Source organism: Chiloscyllium plagiosum, chromosome 37 (genome assembly GCF_004010195.1).
Source record: "Chiloscyllium plagiosum isolate BGI_BamShark_2017 chromosome 37, ASM401019v2, whole genome shotgun sequence".
Lineage (NCBI taxonomy): Eukaryota > Metazoa > Chordata > Chondrichthyes > Orectolobiformes > Hemiscylliidae > Chiloscyllium > Chiloscyllium plagiosum.
In genome coordinates, this window is record NC_057746.1 from 15776817 (window position 1) to 15794024 (window position 17208).

General features: G+C 39.3%; 2 protein-coding genes across 5 annotated transcripts in view; both read right to left on the bottom strand.

Annotated features, from left to right (window-relative positions):
- The window catches only part of LOC122541318 (netrin-G1-like), a 910622-nt gene that overhangs the window by 295383 nt on the left and 598031 nt on the right, over nucleotides 1-17208 (bottom strand). The window lies entirely within an intron of this gene.
- Nucleotides 8394-9812, bottom strand: LOC122541231 (muscarinic acetylcholine receptor M2-like). The gene has a single exon (XM_043677850.1). It carries the CDS (start codon nucleotides 9810-9812, stop codon nucleotides 8394-8396), a length of 1419 nt encoding a protein of 472 aa, XP_043533785.1.

The window sequence follows — 17208 nt, forward strand, 5'->3', positions numbered from 1 at the left end:
ATTTTTCGAAGCCACTTACCAGGAACACCAAAAAGGGCAATAATCATGGAGTATATTCTCCTGTTATTTTGAAATCGTTCTATACGTCTCATTATAAAGTTTTCCATATCTTCGTGCTTCATGGATTAAATTCTGAAATGATACTTGACAAGAGCCGTTATTTATGGACAGTGATAGGCCAATGGAAGTTTGAATGTTTCAAATGAGTTTGGTTTGAATCATTTCCAAACAAAACAAAATCACCAACAAGAAAAAAAACAGATGATTGCTGATGATATTACAACGCATTATGAGAAAATATGTCACATTCGGATTGTACGAAGAAAATCTAAGTGATTGAAGAAATGTCATTGCATTAATTGACTGATGAGAAATTGGACTCTGGAGACTCTCATCAATGGTCTTGACAATTCAAATACTATCAGGAACAGCTCTTGATCTATGCTTGTCTAAGTGTTAAGTTCAATTTTTACATTGTTACCTAACGTTTTCTGACTAATGACTGCGTATTTGAAGTGATGTGACCTCCTTAAATAATTCAAAGGGCCATCTCGTCACTGCCCTCTTATTTGAATCCACCTTGACAAACAAGTAAAACATTAAAATGAAAGTAACACTAATTAAAATGCGCCATCAAAAAAAAAAGCACATGAATTCCTCAACGAATCCTCAATCTTTGATCCGATTCTGCTCTCAAAACATGAATGTAATTGGTACAGCTGTGACACGTGTCAATTTTCATCGTGAACGCTCAATAGCGGTGTTGTTATTCAATATGGGGAGGAGGGTCTGCCTTGCTGGAGAGCATATCTACGTTGGTCACGAGTTGTCCAAATTCATTGACAATTATTAGATCGAGTCTGCATTCTGTACAAGTCTCAGTACCATTAAACATAGGCTGCTCGACCTCAGTTGAAGCACGATGCACACTTTGCAAATATGATCAATCCTCCGGATTGTGATGGTATACTGGAGGAAAAGTCATTGTTCGAATTAGAATCCCCATAGTGTGAAAACAGGCCCTTTGGTGCACCAAGTCCACACCAACTCTCTGAAGAGCAATCTACCAAAACTCATTCTAATACCCTATATTTACCCTTCACGAATAACTAAACCCATGGGCAATTTTTTTATGACCAATTCACCTAACCTACAAATCTTTGGATTGTGGGAGGAAACTGGAACACCCAGAGGAAACCCATGTAAACACGGGGAGAATGTGCATACTCCACACAGACAGTCACACGAGGCTGAAATCAAACGCCGGTCCCTCGCACTGTAAGGCAGCAGTGCTAGTCACTGAACCACCCTCAAAGCAAAGACAAACACAGACAATGAGTGTGAAACCGCAACTTGCAAGCCACAATGCTGCACTTGGTCAGGATGGTGACTGAGCCCACCACTTTGGCGTTATTAGCACAATGCTGTAACCATCTGAGCTAACGAACTGACCCATGCATGGATAATGCATGCAAACGTTGATGGATCTCTGGATATTCCCTTTAGTACTACTTCTGGAACTGAAATATTTGTATTTAAATAACCATAGTAATATTTCTATATACTACAAGGATGGCTAAAAGAAGTAGAGGCACTCCCCAACATTATTGTCCATTCAAATTTTGGATAGGTTTTCAATACTTTCCAATTGCCCTGTTCTATTCAAGGGAAAATATCTACTTTCCGCTCATCTCTTCAATTCAATTCTAGGTCAGGACTTGGGTGCCATTCCCTCAAAGTGAAATAAGGACGCTGTTGGTTACGGAATGTCATTTCATAGGGAAATTAAGAGAGGATAACAAATACTGGCTTTCATAATTGAAGATAAAATATACAAGATCAATCAAATATTCGGTGTGAAGATGGGACTTCTTGTCTGGAAAGAATTACTAATAGTCAACATGACTAATATTACCATAGGCATTGGAATATAGGCATTGTTGGAGTGAAACAAAAAAAAACCCAGCGAAATAGTAGGTCTGGCAACACGTGTGGAGGGAATGCAGAGTTAACATTTTGAATCCAAATATTCTTCACTCGGAAAGCTATGAACTGTAAAAAAAAAAGGTATTTACGCTGAAGGCGAGTTTCAAGTACAGGGAATAGGATAGAGTTGCGAAGATAAGGAGAAAAGGAACACCGAGAGAAACACATACTGCACAAGAAATCAGGCGAGAAAATGTTTTGAGAGGAGGTCAGAAGAAGAGAATTGAGTAAGTGATTATGAAAGTTGACAATAGGAGAGAATGGGTAGGCTCTGCTGAAAGCAATCCATTCCTTAACTGGAGCGAGTTTTGGTGAGTTAAGAAAAAAATCTGGAACGACAGAATCAGGCCCCAAATTTATCAAACGCAATGTTGAGTTCTAAAGTTGGAGATGTTGTTCTTTAAGCTTGCACTAAGGCTGGCTGAAGCACTGCAGCAGACGTCTAGCTGAAATGTCGGCCAAGTAACGAAATGATGTCTTGAAGTGAAAGACAGCTGAACGTTTGTTGTTATTTAAATGGACAGAATGATGGAGTTCTGCAAAGCTGTCACGAGTCGGTGTTTCATATTCCCATTTTTAGATGGGGCCACACTGTGAAGAGTGAATATGGTAAACTAGATTGAGTGACGTCGAGGTGAATCAATACTTCATCTGGAATGTGTGCCTGCGGCTTTGAATATTCAGGAGGGAAAAGGCAATTGGGAAGTACTTGCATATTCTGCAAATGCAATAGAAAGTGTTGTGTGTGTACGCTGCTTTGTTGGAAAATGAAGATAAGTGAACTCGCAAAATTGAAAGGATCCATGCCTGCAGAATGTTGACGAGCGAGTGGATAGGAACATGTGTCTAGTTATGTCATTCCACTGGATTTGAACAAAATGTCGATGCGTGTTCCTTTAGATGTGGATTCTGGTTGGATGTTGAGTGAGGACTGGGATACCTTAATGCTGTTGTGAGGGAGAGGGAAGAATGAGGGTCCCATGAATGAGATGTTCTGGGCACGGATAAAATCATCTTCAACCATGGTATTAGTAATCATGTGTTGATGAAAAAAGCTTGACATTTCTGAGGGCCCATCTGCTGATTATGAAATCATCAGAACAAGTATGATGAAAACAGAGAAACTTGGAGAATGGTTTGGACTCCTCACATGAAGTAGGCTATGCTGATGTGAGATAACTGTGCGGGACAAAGTGTTTATAATGGATATTGATGGTCAGCCAATGCCACGAAAAGGTATCATATTTCAGGAAATGAAGGACCGAGTTTAAATCAGGCAAAAGTGAGATAAAGATAGAAACTGAAAGAGAAAGGGATTATTTTTGCCAAATTACATTGAGAGAAGGAAGCAGCACCAAATATTTCATCGATGTACCAGGGAAAGTATTGTGAGTGCAGTTTCAAATCGAACTGGAACACAGGCTGTGACATGCACACCAGAAAGAGACTCATAATTGGGAACCATATGGTTTCTGTGGACACTTAATTTGATCTGGAGGACGTGAGAGCAGTTAAAGGATAAGTTGCGCATTGAAGGGAATTGGAATGTTTTTCAACCAATGCTAGGCACTATTTATATTTCCAGACAAATGTAATTAATGTTGGTCATTCCAGATCGGCATGAAGGCTACAGTCTCTCCCTGTCAGTCTCGGGCAATTTGAACAATCCCAACTACAAAACGACTTCTGATCACAGCCTGATGGGAAGTGTTAAATACTATGTCCACTTCTGCTCAGCATGATATGCTATTGCCATGCCCAGGGAGTAAACTAATTGTAGTCAGTGTTGGTAAGTACAGGGAAATATGGGCACTGTGTCTGTGATTATGGGACTGATGACCACATTCTGTCAAGTTGTGAGGTTTCAGTTCCTCTGAACTAATATGTGCATTTGAAGACATTGTTGGTCAATTTTGCAGATGGAGAATCGACATGATAGTGAGGGTGGTATGATTGCAGCCAATATGTATGAGATTTTAGGGCAACTTGCAGTTGGTAAAGGGAGTAACATGGGTTAGTTTGTGGATTGGTCTTCACTTTCAGGGACTGTGAAGGATTGATGTCAGTCCTGGTCAGCATGTTGAGCCATGGTTCTTCTCAGAAACTCTAGGGATTAATGGTCAATCGTGAGCATTGAGGCAGCACTTTATTTGCGTGATGGATATTTTGAAATGGCACATAGAGCAGATAAATATACCTAAAATTCAAGCTTAATGTAAAGTTTGGGGACAAAGCTGGCTCGACTCTTCAAATGGGGGGGGGGGGGGGGGGGAGCTGATTTACTGAAGGTTCCATTGCTTCTTATCTGACTTTATCCAAATACGGCCTCATATTCCCATCGAATACACTGAGTAAAACAGTGATGACATTTTTCTTGTTTATTCCTGTCTCAGATGTTCTCTCATCTGTATTATACCTTCATTCAAACGTATTGCATAGATCGACTACAGTGTATTGTATTGCATTACTGCAAGGAGAGACAAATTGTGTTCTTAGGTTATGTTTGTTCATGCCTTTCCGGTATCATAACTTGTTCGCTCATATGTTTGGAAGGAACCTTGACTTGGAGAAAAGTACTGTCAAATGAATTATTGCAATGGGATGTTTGTAAAACAATGCATGGTTCTTTTTCTAAAAATCCCAATTTGTTGCATTTTAATGTAAACATGCAAATTTACATCAATTATTGAATAGTAATCTCCATCCAGGCTAATTTGGGACATATAAACTATGGATGGATTTAGAAATAAGACCAGTTCATTACTTTTCGAAATAAATATAACCTTTGCTTCTTTCTATTTTGCCTCCCTGTCTGCTGCTTTGCTATTTCAATACATAAATTATGAGGCAGTTCTGTTTGACTGAACACTGAGTTTGACTTGGTGCAGAAGTCTAAGATTCTTAAGAGTAACTGTTTGGAGGAGAAAGGCGCGAAGTGTTCATTCATTTTCTTCACTGGATAAGAAATTGGTTCTGACTGTCTTTCAAATGTCACAACCACTCAATCGTGATTCTGTAGGAAGTATTTAAGGTCGATATAGGTTTCAGTCTTTGAAAAGAAATGTTGATAATTTGGTTGCATGTTTAGTGTATGAAATTAAACATATTTGATGCTTGCATTAAATAACTAAGAAGATAATTAAATGCATCAAGTGTAACAGGAGACTCTCTTAGTATTGTGGCTCTATCTGGTTTGATCAGTGCTGAATTGTAAGTTGGCTGCAGCTGGCTCCGTTAAGAAGTCCCAGAGGGCTGATGTGCAATGTCCTCAGGCTGGACTGTTTTGTAATCGTCAATGTGTTCTAATTCATGGATTTATTAGAGCATCATGAGTTTTTTGCTTTTTAATGATTTACGATAAATCCTCATCACTACTGCACAGATCATGTAAACTGAACAGTGTGATTCCTGGATGTGGATACTAGCAAGAAGAATACGAGCAAGCATGGTGAGGGCATCTGATCGAATGAGAATAAAGTTGTCAGAGGATGTCATGAGTATATGGTGACATTTGGTGATTTCGTAGCTTAGAGGAGCGAGGTACCGGTCTTAGGAGGATTAGTGATAAATAACCGATCCGTACTAAGATATTATGGTGCAGTGGCTGATTCATTTTGGTTGAATCATAGGAAGTCTTTTACCGACTTTGTATGTCAGGCAACTTCGTGGGAGAACAGATAGCTGCCCAGGAAATAGCCCACCTCTAAATTGATATGCCTCAGAGTTTTCACAGCAGTTCTGATATTTACAAGTTGATATCTGATCCCAGGCAATGCATATCGACCAGTTGGCATTTGCTCTAGTGTGAAGGTGCACACATCAATTTTACTATTGCTTACTGGAAAGTCCCGCACTCGGCATTGAACTACAATGCAGCAGTAAACGACAATGACACATTGGATGATAAGTTACATAAATGCATAATAGACTTCAGGAAACCGGTATTGGAATCGTGTGTGTGTGTGTGTGTGTGTGTGTGTGTGTGTGTGTGTGTGTGTGTGTGTGTGTGTGTGTGTGTGTGTGTGTGTGTGTGTGTGTGTAAGAGAGAGAGAGAGCGAGAGAGAGGAGAAAGTGAGAAAGTGAGAGGTATCAGATGGGGGACGATTCATGAAATGGCATGTTTTGTGTTTTCCTCATTATAGTTCACTTTGAACGCACTGTTGCAGCACCAAGCCGAGCTTTCCATTCTTCCCACCTGGGAAATTGACAGTCACTTATGGTTTTGCTGTCTTGACGTCTGAACAGAACCAACTATTATTTTGGACACTGTAAGATAATAAAAACATAAAAAATAAGAGCAATGAGGGACATCTGGACCCTCGACCATATTCCACTCTTCAACAAGGACTTGGCTGTTTTTTTTTCGTGAACTTAGCTCCACTTACACGCTCGCTAATCATAACCCTTAATTCCTTTACTGTCCTGATATTTTACTGCCTTTGCCTCAAAACCATTCAAAGAGCGAGCCTGAACTGTTTCATGGGAAAGGGAATTCCAGATATTCATAATCCATTGGGAGAAGAAATTCCTCCTAAACCCAGTCCGAAATCTGCTTCACATTATTTGGATAACATGTATCCTTTGCTAGCTTCAACCGAAGTGGAAACAACCACCCTGCTTCCAATTTTGTTTTTTGTTCATCTTTTAAAAATTCTCTATACTCCCCGGAATCTGTCAAATTCTAATGAGCATAATCACTGTCGACAAAATCTCTCCTCATAATCCAACGCTTTCTACATTGGAATCAGTCGCTTGAGCGTTGTCTGCACGCCACTCGAAACAAATTTCCCTTTTCAAATCAAGAGACAAAACTTGTAGACAATATTCCATGTGTGGAATCACCAGCACACCTGAAGCATAAAATTTCTTTTTTAGACGCCATTTCTCCTTCAGTGAAGGAGATTATTCAATTTGTCTTTCTAATTATCTGCTGCACTTACAGGCCTCAAAATCCAAGTATTTCTTGTAGAAAATGTTCATAATCAATTACCCCTCAAAGAAATCAATTTCTTGGTATTTGTTTTTGTTGGACCTTCAGCGAATTTTTATATTTTTATCCATTCAAGGATCGGAAGAAGCTGCTCCAAAGAAGCTAGGGATAATACATCGCTATGGGAGAACGGGACGTGTTTCCTACGGCCCCATCCACTTCCTCATCCTCTCCACATCTCCATCAATAGGACACTCACCTCCCCAAATACCACTACGTTATATTTTCCCCAACATACACAGACAGATAAACCAACACAATTGTTCAGTATTAGTTGCCTTTGCTTTTCCATTTATATCCATGATGGTGCTAATCTAGTTATTTTGCAATCTGTCCAAGTTTCAGAACCGGCAATCCATTTCTCACGTGAATGTAGGTAAATAGCAGCTGTCACCGTTAATTTGCAATATGTTTCGGTAGCTCATTTCCTCCAAGATTTTCCCGAGGGAATGAGTTGATACCGAGTTGTCTTTCGCAATTCCATTTTTCACCACTTTTGCACTGCAGATATTTCCTTCCTCAAATGGAACAGAGGTTCACCGCTCACAGCTTGAAACAAAGATTTATTTTCTTCACAAGTGATGCAAAATATTTTTTCTGCATCCCTCGTTTTCAAACAAATCGGGTAAAAACATTTTTTCTTCAAAGAACAAGCCAAAAAAATCAGAAAATTAATCATCAAGTTAAAAATGGCTACAAGACCTACATACACTGAAAGCCACTGAGACATACTTTGACGGAAAACAACTAAACATGGTTTCTACACAACAGGGATTCATAAATTAATTGTATATTATGTAAAACTGAAAAATTGAACAATGATTCCAAACATATTTATGCTTATTTTAATAATGCTTTCTGAGTATTACTCCCGGTCCTGAAATTTGTAGTGACGAGAACAGAAAGACAAAAAGTGTTATCATTGCTGGAGTAGTAATCCAGTTACCCAGGTCAATGTCATAGAAATCGCGGTCTGGTCTGTCAACATTGTAAATAACGTAAATTGAATTCAATGAAGTAAAAGTTGAAAAGATAGCACCGTTCATTTCCCTGCATTCCCAGGTAATTCATTAGTCACATTCAGGAATTTTGACTGAGACTTCATTCGTTTGTTCTGGTCTACGTAAGTCTTGGCTGTAGTTTGAACAATAAAAAAAAAACAAACAGAACCGCATCCTGTGTAAGAGTAATAAAGCTTTTCAGCACAGCCTTTAATAATAACAGACATTATTTCACCACCGCCTTTAATATTAACAGGCGTTACAAATTTGTTTCATTTAATATGAATTGCCTTTCACCTTCATTTATATTCATTGGATACTTGACAGATATTCTAACACAATGAGCATTTTTTTTTATGAATGTCACCCAGAACAAACAGCGTAATGTGTTCATACCGTTGAGGTTGTTGTTGTCTTTATCTTCGTGTACCAATGTTTTTGTACTGACAGAAGAGAAGATGCTTGAACGTTTTTTTGAAGGTGACATTGCATAGTGCGTAGCAAGCTGGATTGATGGTACTGTTCATGTAAACGATCCAGTTTCCAATGTTCCAAATGGTGTGAGTGATGCAGCTTGGACAGAAGGCAGTAATGATCACCATAACAAAATATGGAGTCCAGGTGATGACAAATGCTAGAATAATAGCCAGGATGGTTCTGGTTACGGTTTTGTCACGATGTTCTGCTATCTTCTTCTTATTGGTAGCTATCTTGATCATTTTAGTTATCGTACCATTTAGTCTGTCATCTCTAAAATCAGGCTCCATGTTGCCACCACCAGTCTCTAATCCTGCCATCGTCCCCGTAAACTGACAAATGTGAGAGTCCCCGACTATCTTCATGGAAGCGAGTTTGATGGGGTTCATCACTAATTGGCTTTGTGTATTGGAGAATGATACACCATCATGGATTGCCCCTTCCTTTTTTTGATTTGGTGTTTCAAAACATGGATATTTTTTCTCAGTGAAGACCCCATTTTCTATTTGTTCAGCATTGTCAATTGGCATTCCAGCATTCATTTTGAAGTTTTGTGATTGGGCATGAAGAGACCCAGCAGAAATATTTGGTATGTTGATGGCAATCGGTTTTGCCTCATTGATCTTATATGGACTTGGATAACAGAAGTGTTTGCTTGGTTCAGATTCATTTTTAGCCCATTTTATTCTACTCTTGCTGGCACAAGAAATGCGTACATACAAAGTCACCAGGATTGTAACAGGGAGATAGAAGACAGCTATAACAATTATTAAAGTGATGGCTGGATTTGAGAAGAGCTGTGGATAACACTCATCCTCAGGAACTGTACGCTCCCCAACGATGAACTGCCAGAAAATAATGGCGGGTGCCCAGAGAAAAAATGGCACTATCCAAGCTGTTGCTATCATTATCCCTGCAATCTTAGGTGTTCTCCTCACGGGGTAGCTAAGGGGCTTTGTCACGCAGAAGTACCGGTCAAAGCTGATTATGAGAAGGTTCATTCCAGATGCATTGTTTACAACATAATCTACAACAAGCCACAAATCACAGAAAACCGGACCCATGGGCCAATATCCAAATGCAGTGTAAACGGTGAATACATTCATCGTGAACACACCGAGAATCAAATCAGCACAGGATAAGCTGAAAATAAAGTAGTTGTTAATAGTTCGTAATTGCCTGTTTGTTTTGATTGAGATAACAACGAGAATGTTTCCAATAATGGTCATCAAATTTATGGATCCAGTCATAACCACAATGAAGATCACTTCGACCTTTTTGACTGAAGTTCCTCTTTGAGACTCAAAGAAGTTAGTTATGTTAGTGAGAAACACGTTTGTCTCTGTTGACTGTGACATGCTTCCACAATGATGTGCAATTGGTACTGTCAATGGGAAAAATGATAATAATTATAACATTCAAAACAATGATAAGGGAAAGGATGTCAGACATAGTTACGTAAAAATGTAACCGTGAGTTTTTTGCAATTAAGTAGATGTGAATAATGAAAAGAGTTTTAAAATAACTTTTACAAGCTTTAACCTGTTTGCCTGGATGGCTCCAGTTTAATTTTGCATTGATTGCATGGGTCTCGTATTGCACAGACAACATAAAGAAGCAGTTGTCCGCACATGACAAACTGAATTACGATTTCATGAATCACATGATAAGTATATGTCCGAGGATTTCATTTTATTGACTCAATAAAACTAGTTGAATAACCCTTGCGTTCTGAAAACGACAATGTAAGACAAGATTTATTTTGACCTTTGGGATTTAATTGTGTTCGATTTCATGATCAAAGATTTACAGAAATGTTGAACATCTGGACCCCACAGAAACATTGCAAGAAAAAGTTTAATATTATCCCTCTCTGACAAAAGAAAAGTCAGTAGAGTAGACAAAACAACAGCACAGAAGTGCCTTATCTATTCAGCTATTTGAGGGAAGAGCTCAATTGAATTCAAGTCACTTGTTTAGGTTTGGTGCATTTCAAAGTCATAACTAGCATAAACATAACACTAATGTAGACACATCATCAGAAATACTTTCTTTCCAATCATTATAGTGAATATTATGACAACTGTGTACTAAAATGAAATCCGACAGTATTTACCCAGATGCCAAAAACGGAAAAGTAAATGTATGAAATGGATTGCAAGATTGGCAAATGATAATATTCTGCATTTAACTTCCGGTATTACTGAATATGTAAGGAGCTCATTTCAGTCTACTTCATCTAGAATGCAACATATTAATGACATCGGGATTTGCTGACCTAATTCTGGTCATTGAGAGGAACAGATGATCAAGTAAGTATTGTAAAGCTGATTGTTTGTGACGGCTGAAGATGAGATGTGTGGCAGAAGAGACGAAAAATTAGGTGATGGGCAGATGCAAGAAATAGTGGGACATGGGTGAAGATAATCGTTCGGAGAAAGTGGTAAAGGCAATTATTCTAAGACAACAGGTGGCAAAATACAACGCTAACGGGACTTCCATGATGTCACCCATTGCAGCACAGGTCAAAAATAATTGATGTTTCATGCATTGAAGGAAATCACGCCAGAAACAAAATAAAGCAAGTAAATAATAACTTTGAAAGAAAGCATGCGGGAGAGTCACATCAGAAATGGAAGCAAATTTTACTGACGTTTTGATTTCACGATTGACTTCAGAGGAAGATTATCAACAATAATCCACAGTTTAGCAGTTATGACATTGTCACAAGTAGATTGTGAATGTCGAACATTGAGTGTGTTTGTTTTCAATTAGTTTTAAATATACACAGACTAGTCGGTGTCTCAAGTGCACATGGATTACTCTTGGCAGCTGCCATTCTTCCACGGCCAACCAACAGACATTATCTGCAAGAAAATTGGTCCACCTGTCTCAAATGAAGGTATGATATTCATTCAGAATGTGTATTTAGAAAACCTGTCGAAACGAATTTGAGGCAAACAGGTTAAATGTGATCTGACTCTTTAATCAAACTGTGCTCCGACCTACCTATATAGCGTGCTGTGAGCATAGCTTTTATAACACTGAAGAACAAAGAAAATTACAGTACAGGAACAGGCTCTTCAGCCGTACAAGCCTGCGCCAATCCGGTTCCACTATCTAAGCCTGTCGCCTGTTTTCTAAAGGTTTGTATCCCTTTGCTCCCATCCCATTCATGTATGCACCTACATCCCTCTTAAATGATGCCATCGTGCCTGCGTCTACCAACACTACTGGCAATGTGTCAAGGTGCCCATCAGCCTCTGCATAAAGACTCTTCCACACATATCTCCCCTAAACCTTTACCGTTTCACTTTGAATTCGTGGCCCCGAGGAATTGATTCCCCCACTCTGGGGAAACAAATGCTTCTTGTTAGCTACCCTGTCAATACCGCTCATGTTTTTATCGACCAAAATCGAGTCCCCCGTCACCTTCCATCTTTCTAATGAAAATAATCGGAAACTACTCAACCTCACTTCATGGCTAGTACCCCACTTACCAGATAACATCCTGGTGAACCTACTTGGCAACCTCTCCAAATCATCCAATTCCTTTAGGTAACGTGACGAACAGAACAATAGTCAGCATTCCAACTGTGGCTTATACCACTGTAACATGACCTGCAAACTCTTGGAACCAATGCCCTGTCCGTGAAGGAAAGCATGTTGTATGCCGACTTGACCACTGTAATGACCTGCTTTCCCACATTTAGGGAAAAAATGAACGTGTAAACCCAGATCTTTCAGTATATCAATTAACCCCAGGAATCTTTCATTTATTGTATAATGTACTCTTGAATTAGATATTCGAAAATGCATCGCCTCACATTTACTGAGACTGAACTCCTTCTGCCATTTCTCAGTGGTCCCAACATGGATCCCTGTGGAACACCACTGGACAGAGGTTTCCATTTTGAAAAAAAATCTCCCTTGCACAACCACCATCGATCTGCTGTTCCCTATCAAGTTCTGTATCCACCCTGGACCCCATGCGACTTCACTTTGTCCATAGGCCTACCATGTGGAAATTTACCAAATGCCTAACTGAAGTCCAAGTATATGGCATCTTCGGCCCTTCCCTCATCGTTTGACTTTGTCACTTCCTCAAATAATTGTATTAAATTGGTAATAACAGTAGTTCCCTGCACAAAACCATGTTGCCTGTTACTGATATGCCTTTTTTTTCAAATGTAAATCGTTTCTAATTTGATTGGTCTATGCCTGAGCCAGACTAATGCCGTCGAGGGTGCTTTTGCTAATGCTGTGTGGAGGGTCTAAACAAATGTGGCATGGGGATAGGTAAGACAGGAGGAGGTTAATGGACAGGAAGTAGATAGTAAGTAAAGCCTGCAAGGAGCTAGATAACGAAGTCAGCGTGACTAAGACTAAGAGAAGGCAAGAAACGGCAGATGAACGCAGAGTGACTGGTGGTCTGTGATGCATTTGTTTTAATGCAAGCAGTATAGTAGGTAAGGTGGATGAACGTAGTTCTTGGATTAGTACCTGGGAGCATGATGTTATTGCTGTTACTGAGACTTGATTGAGGGAAAGGCATGATCGGCAACTAAATGTCCCAGGATTTTGATGCTTGAGGCTGGATAGAGAGGGAGGTAAAAGGAGTGGAGAAGTTGCATCATTGATCAAAGAAGACATCAGATCTGTGCTGATGGAAGGCACTGTGGATGTCTCGAGCAGTGAAGTAATATGGGCAGTGCTCAGAAATAGGAAAGATGCGGTAACAAAGTTAGGGCTGTAGTACAGGCCTCCCAACAGCAAATGTGACGTACAATTATGTGGAGAGATAATGAAAGATATAGGAGCAACAAAGTGGTGGTAATAACGTGTTTTTAGTTTGCCAACATTGACTGGGATTCACTTAGTGATGGAGAATTGGATGGAACAGTATTTATAAGGAACATCCCTGAGGGTTTTCTGGGTGGTTACTTTGGGAATACTGATCACAATTCCATAGGTTTTAGGGTACTCATGGACAAAGGCAAGAGTGGTCCGAAAGGAAGAGTGCTAAACTGGGGGAGGCCAACTATATCAAAATTTGGCATGAGCTGTGAACATAGATTTGGAGCAGCTATTTGAAAGACGATGCCCATTTGATATGTGGGAGCTTTTTTTAAAAGTGAGGTTGATTAGAGTGCAGGAGAGATATGTTCCTGTCAAATTGAGGGATAGAAATGGCAAGATTAGGGAATCGTGGATGACAGATGAAATTGTGAGTTTGTCTAAGATGAAAAGGAATGCATACATAAGGTGTAAGCGACTGAAGTCAGCTGAAGCTTTGGAAGAATATCGGAAATGTAGGACCAATCTGAGAAAAGGAACCAAGAGATCTAAAAGAGCTCATGGGATATCCTTCGTGAAGAAGGTTAAGGAAAACCCCAGAGCCTTTTGTTCATATATAAGGAGCAAGAGGGTAAGGAAAAACGTAGGTGGAAAGATATGCATGGCGTCAGAGAAACTGGCTGAGAATCTTAATGAGTACTTTGACCACGCTTGTTTGTGATATATAAATGATTTGGATGATCTCATTAGAACGTTTGCAGATGATACTAAGATTGGTAGAGTAGCAGATCATGAAAGGGGACTGTCAGAGAATACAGCAGAATATAGACAGATTGCAGAGTTGGGTTGAGAAATGGCAGATGGAGTTCAATACAGACAAATGCGAGGTGATGCATTTTGGAAAACGCAATTCCAGTATGCTATATACAGTAAAAGGAAAATTTATGAGGAAAATTGATGTACAGAGAGATCTGAGTGTTCAGGCCATTGTTCCCTGAAGGTGGCAATGCAAGTCACGAGAGTTACAAGAAGGCATACGGCATGTTTTCCTTTATCGGAAGGGATTTTGAGTATAAGTGTTGGCAGGTCATTTTGCAATTGTATCAGACTTTGGTTCACCCACATTTAGAAAACTGTGGACAGATCTGGTCGCCACATTACCAAAAGGATGCAGATGTTTTGGAGGGTTTCAGAGGAGGTTCAACAGGATATTACCTGCTGTGGAGGATGCTGATATGAGATGAATTTGAGTAGATTATTTTCATTGGAATGAAGGCGGTTTAGCAAGGGGACTTGATTGAGGCCAACAAAATTGTGACAGTTGTAGACAGGGTGGATAGCAAGAAACTTTTCACCAGAGTGGAAGACTCCATCGCTAGGAGTTATGAGTTCAAAGCGAGAGTTAATAAGTTACTGGGCAGATATACATGGAAAGTTCCTTACGCAGAGGGCTGTGAGTGTCTGGAATGCATTGGCAGTGGAGATGTTAGGGGCGGGAATAGTAGCGTCACTTAAGATGCAATTCGACCGATACATGAATGGACAGGGAGCAAAGAGATACAGATCATTCAAAAATATGCAGCAGGTTTACATCGAAGATATGGATCAGTATAGGTTTGGATGTCTGGAGGGCCTGTTTCTGTGCTGTAATATTCTTTGTTCTTTGTTCTACCCCTCTTTTACTGGTTTATGTCAGTAATATGGATATTGCAGAAGAAAACATTTCTTTGAGATACATTGTTCAACTCCCCTTGCTATCTTTTCTCATCGAGTTAATGAAAACCCTATTCTTCCGAAACACTGTGTCATCTCAAATATAGCTCCATTGAACAGTAAATTTATTTATATGGCCAATAAGTGTGAACATTCCTTCCAAAATCTTGTTTCTCGCTTTTTCAGTATAAATGAACTTCTACGCCCAACCATTTCTCCATCACATTCCTGTTACTGAACTATCAGCCTATGCAGGAGAATTCATGGAGCAAACAAAAAGAAATGCACAGGGGGAAATGGATCATGCATCCTTTTTCTTCAAATTCCTTCAATGGATACTTCTAAAATCCCATGTAATGGGGGTAATCATAAAAATTCCAGGTAAGATCTTTTAAGCATCTCTCATCCCAGCACCTACTTCTGAAACCTCAGTAGCATTTCCTCACCAGTTCTTCATCGTTTAGTGGGTCATCAATCAAAGATGAGACTTCATTCAATCAAATTGAAGAATCTATGGCGGCCTGAAACAGGATTGTGTAGATCTTATATGTGGACAGAACACATGAAAAGGAAACCTATCTAATGAAAACTAAGGACGTGTCTCTGCATCAGTTCGATCTTAACAAATTAGTATGTCAGCTGTTGCCATGATATTCAGGTAACATGTAATACAATTTGAAAGATAAACCTTTCCCCGGAATATGATGAAAACTGTCAATAAATTAACTGCAAGCAATAAATAAATAGGGACAATATGTATCATTCGACACTTTTACATCTGCTGCTGATTTGTTGCTTCGCCAGTGGATCGGAGAAAGTGTAGAAACTGATATTAAACATTTCAACATAATAAGTGAAGGTGGAACACAAAAGTGACCATGTACAATTCAAAGATACTTTAGTGCTGATATCGTTAAATTATTTGAGCTGACAGATAACTCAACTACTCATTAATCATCTTCTCACAGTTTTGTCACGTTCACCAATCCTGCCATGAAAATGTAAAGTCCAGCTTTTGTACCTGTCCCTGTATTCAGACTCTACAACAAAAGAGTCACCAGACTCAAAAGCTTACTTCCCACTAATGTTGCCAGACCTGTTGAGTGACATCACCCATATCTGTTTTTGTTTCAGCAACAATATCACTGTAAGCCACAGAAGCGCTGCTAACATTGACTCATTGTGAAATTGCCTGTCTATTTTCTGATAATTTCTGGAATTATATTTCAAAGACAGTCGTCAGCATAGAGCAGCTGATAAAGCAGACAGGAAACAAAGAAATACAACACTACCCAAAAGAACAACATAGATTCTTAAAGTGTCATTATGCTTAATGCCAAGCTAAGTGGCATTTAATTCCGGGAAAAAAGGTGTTACAGTCAAGAAGAAACGAATGAATTTTCATCTCTGTACTCTAATTGCACAACATTGGTATCGGATTGAAATTAAAAATCAAGAATAAATAAGTAATGTACAGGTAAAGCATGGCAAGCAGGCTTGCATCAGTCAGACCAAGACGATACTGTTATTTGAGCATGTGAAATAGAATATCATTGTCTTTTCTATGATAAGACACAGACGAAGGTAACACATACCAAGTGATCGGATCAGATACGAAGATATAATTAAATGAAACCTAAAAGTCTGCAGCATCAGGCAGAAAAACTGGAAATGCCCGGTGATGAATTATGCAAATCAAAGCACAATCTGTCTGCAGATCGGCATTTGCCCCTGTACAAACGGCAAAATCAGGTCACAACCTTTAAACCGTGATTCTCTCAAACCAATTGAAGTGCCTGAATATATCAGTGACAACTATGTCCGGACTTTCCTTTCCAGAATTACCTGTTTAGCCGTTTAAAAAAATGTGAAAGGTAAAATTGGCTGTCAAGAAAGATATCTGCTTGCATTTCCATGCTGTCCTGCAGATGAAAGGCAACCCAGCTGAAACTATAACGCAATTGCACCCGCGACAGTATTATGCCCTAGATGTAATGACTATATTCAATGGGAAAACCAACTGCACAGAAAGTAATGTTTGTAATTAATTAATGATAAGGAAAGGTAATTGGTGAAACATCAGAAATAAAGTTCTCCTCAGGTCTGTTCTACTGAAAAGAGCTGAAATTTGCAAAAGAAAACGTTTAGGACGAGTGATGACAAGAGTAAAGAGAGAACAAAATGGTGGAACGCTATCAGTGGGATTAACTGGAAGATGTTTCTTCCATCGGGAGGGCACAGAAC